This window comes from Apteryx rowi, unplaced genomic scaffold, assembly GCF_003343035.1.
Source record: "Apteryx rowi isolate R43461 unplaced genomic scaffold, aptRow1 scaffold_397, whole genome shotgun sequence".
Classification (NCBI taxonomy): Eukaryota; Metazoa; Chordata; class Aves; order Apterygiformes; family Apterygidae; genus Apteryx; species Apteryx rowi.
The window spans coordinates 591,175-594,108 of NW_020450496.1; the positions used below are offsets into that span (position 1 = coordinate 591,175).

At 36.6% G+C, this 2,934-nt stretch overlaps 1 protein-coding gene across 1 annotated transcript; it reads left to right on the forward strand.

Annotated features, from left to right (window-relative positions):
• Positions 1-275: 275 nt before the first annotated feature.
• On the forward strand, positions 276-1,858 carry FSHB (follicle stimulating hormone subunit beta). Its single transcript, XM_026074722.1, has 2 exons — positions 276-434; positions 1,622-1,858. Exons 1-2 carry the CDS (start codon positions 276-278, stop codon positions 1,856-1,858), a joined length of 396 nt encoding a protein of 131 aa, XP_025930507.1.
• The last annotated feature ends 1,076 nt before the right edge of the window (positions 1,859-2,934 follow it).

Consider the following 2,934-nt stretch of genomic DNA (forward strand, 5'->3'; position numbering starts at 1 on the left):
AAAATGGTATGGTGCTCAGATATTATTATTCTGCATAGAATACTTCAAGTCACTTAAGAAAATCAAACTCCTTTAACAATAACCACACAGATAGAACTATTTGCTAACTCCATCCTCTGTTCTCACTGCTCACTGATATTTTTGAAAGCTTGCTGATACAGAAGCACTTGAAGATAATGTGAAGACTCAGTTTCTGCCCATTTCTATAAATATTTCCTGCTGAAAATAATTGCACATTTCTCCAGTACAGATGTGTTTTCTGCTTTATACACAGGATGAAGACAGTTGATTGTTATGTACTGCTATTCTGTTGGAAAGCAATCTGTTGCAATACCTGTGAGCTCACCAATATTACTATAGCAGTGGAAAGAGAAGAATGTGAATTTTGTATAACTGTGAATGCCACGTGGTGCTCAGGTTACTGCTTCACAAGGGTGAGAATCTTAAGTTTAAAATTCAGGACAAGGAATTCAATACTTCAAGTGTTGTTCGAATGAGGTTCTCCAGTTCATAATGAGTATTTGGGCAGGGTAAGCCTTGTGAAACAACAGGTTTAGTAACTGCTGCGCTATCTGATAGGAAAGTAGAAATACAGCCAATTTGAATCACAAAGAGAAGGATGAGAAGATGCTAGTAAAATTTAGACCTTTACTTGGCTATATACATTGGCTTCCTAGCTATAGATTATACAAAGAAGCCAAAAAAAATAAATAAATCATTCCTTAACCTGGTTTGAAAACCACTTATCAATTTTGTTTCCCCTCACAGCATATGTAAACATTAAACACATCACAGGGTATGTGGGACTTATCCCAGTCCCTTGAAAATATATATTTTATGATATACAATTTGGTGGGATACTTTCAAAATGCATCAGGCATTCCCTCAGTTAATTAAAAACTTTCTCAAAGAAATTTAGGTGCACAATTCCAATGAAATCAGCACATCCTGTAAACCCCAGAATGTTCAACATCTGACAGGATTTAATAGGGAATCTTATTCCTTTGTAGACAGCTAGCTCACAACAGTCACTGGGAACTGCTCCAGTATTGCTAAGATGAGAATGTAATCCTATTAGTTTGAATTTAGAGTAAGTGATAATGTATATAAATTTGATAAAAATGTTTCAGAGTACAAACCTTAGTAATATTATATCAGGTGACCATGCCTAAAGTTTTCTATTTATTTTGAGCCAACTACTGACAAGAATCACTGATCATAATTCATACATTTTATCATTATGTTTATATTGTATAACTGGAGTTGGAAGCATGTTAATCCGGATCTCTGCCTTCTATTCAATTTGTGGTTGCAAACAGATGTAATAAAACAGCCATTACTATGTAGACATCTCTGCTTTTACAATAGAAGATAGTCTGAAGATTCAAGACACTAATCTGCAGGCTTATCTGGTAGTTATACAACACAATTTTACTAAAAGGAGAAATCTAAAGGTTTTAGGTACGCTTCTAAGAGCTGGTCCAAAGCTTTTTGATCTCAGTGGGATTTTTTGCATTGGTTTCATTAAGTTTCATATCAGGTTATCTTTTTTTACGAAAACTTGGAATGCTACCCCATGGCGAATTTCAAAAAAAGTGGGTTTTTTTGTTGTAATTTTCAGGATCCAGTATATAAATATCCACCAGTATCATCTGTTCAGCAAACATGTACTTTCAAGGAGATTGTGTATGAAACAGTGAAGATTCCTGGCTGCGGTGACCATGCTGAATCTTTGTATTCTTACCCAGTAGCTACGGAGTGCCATTGTGAGACCTGTGACACTGACAGTACCGACTGCACTGTGAGGGGACTGGGGCCATCCTACTGTTCCTTCAGTCAGAATGGAAGCAACCAATGAAGGGTGCTTGAGATGCCAGATTGGCTTTGTTTGCTTTAAATATTTATATGCACTGAATGGGCTTGAAGGGGAACATAATAGGCAAGGCTCTTTAGAAACTGTCAAGTTTGAAACAAAGACTTTGAAAGCCAAAATGGAGAGCTACTGACTAAACTTCTCTTCAGGCCTCCCCTACTTCTCCCATCAGTTTCCTTCAAATCATTTTCATGGGTCTACAGAACTCAGCTTCTGATTACATCTGCCTTTGCCTCCTCTTTTGTTCTATTCCACTTGCATTCTTTACATTTCTCTATTTTCTATTTAGCCTAGTTCACTGAGCTTATTTTATACTATCCTATAGGCTTTTAAAAAGTTCCCAACCTTCCATGTTTTCATCCCTTGTTTTCTGCCTCTCCACAGACCTCACTTATTTTGAAAAGCCTTACAGCATTTTTTTTTTAAACAACCAACATCTGTGCCCTTACTTTCCAACTGTTAGACTGTAAACTTCTCTTAGATGAGATCTTGACCTTCTCCTGCAAAATATTTCATATAGTCATTATGCTCCATAAACAATAACAGCATGTTTGTTTCAAAGTTTCAGAGCCAAAATCCAGAGCAACACTTTTTAAAGTGACTTAGGAGGCCAAACCCTATGTTAAAATGTTGAAAGTTACCTGAACCCTTGTGCCCTCTCAGCAAGGCTTCTTAGCTCAGGCTTGGTGCCACAATAACACAAATAACATGATCTCTATGTCATACCTGGCTAACTTGGAGCCTGAAGAAAGAGAATGCTCAGCTGTCTATTTTCACCTGTGCAAACATGTCCTATGTCATTTAAGCAATTTTGAAAATTTTACTATGTATCTTATCAGAAGCACTGGATTTCTTCTCATTATGAAATAGAACTTAAGTATGAGGATTATTTTAACACTATTTAATACAGGATTCTCACAAATGATTTAGGGATGAATCTAGAGGCACTTGATCCAGGGAGTGCAAACCTGGTGTGATAACATACCTTAAAAGTAGTTCGCAATAGTTGCCTCTGAGAATGGAAGTACCTTGAGTTCTGCTGAAATCTAATTCTGCAGTGA

Excerpts from the sequence above, each read along its gene's own strand:
- FSHB (XM_026074722.1), top strand. The coding sequence starts at position 276 with ATGAAGACAGTTGATTGTTATGTACTGCTATTCTGTTGGAAAGCAATC. Across the intron at positions 435-1,621 it reads CAGGTTACTGCTTCACAAGG|GATCCAGTATATAAATATCC; the intron begins GTGAGAATCTTA and ends TGTAATTTTCAG.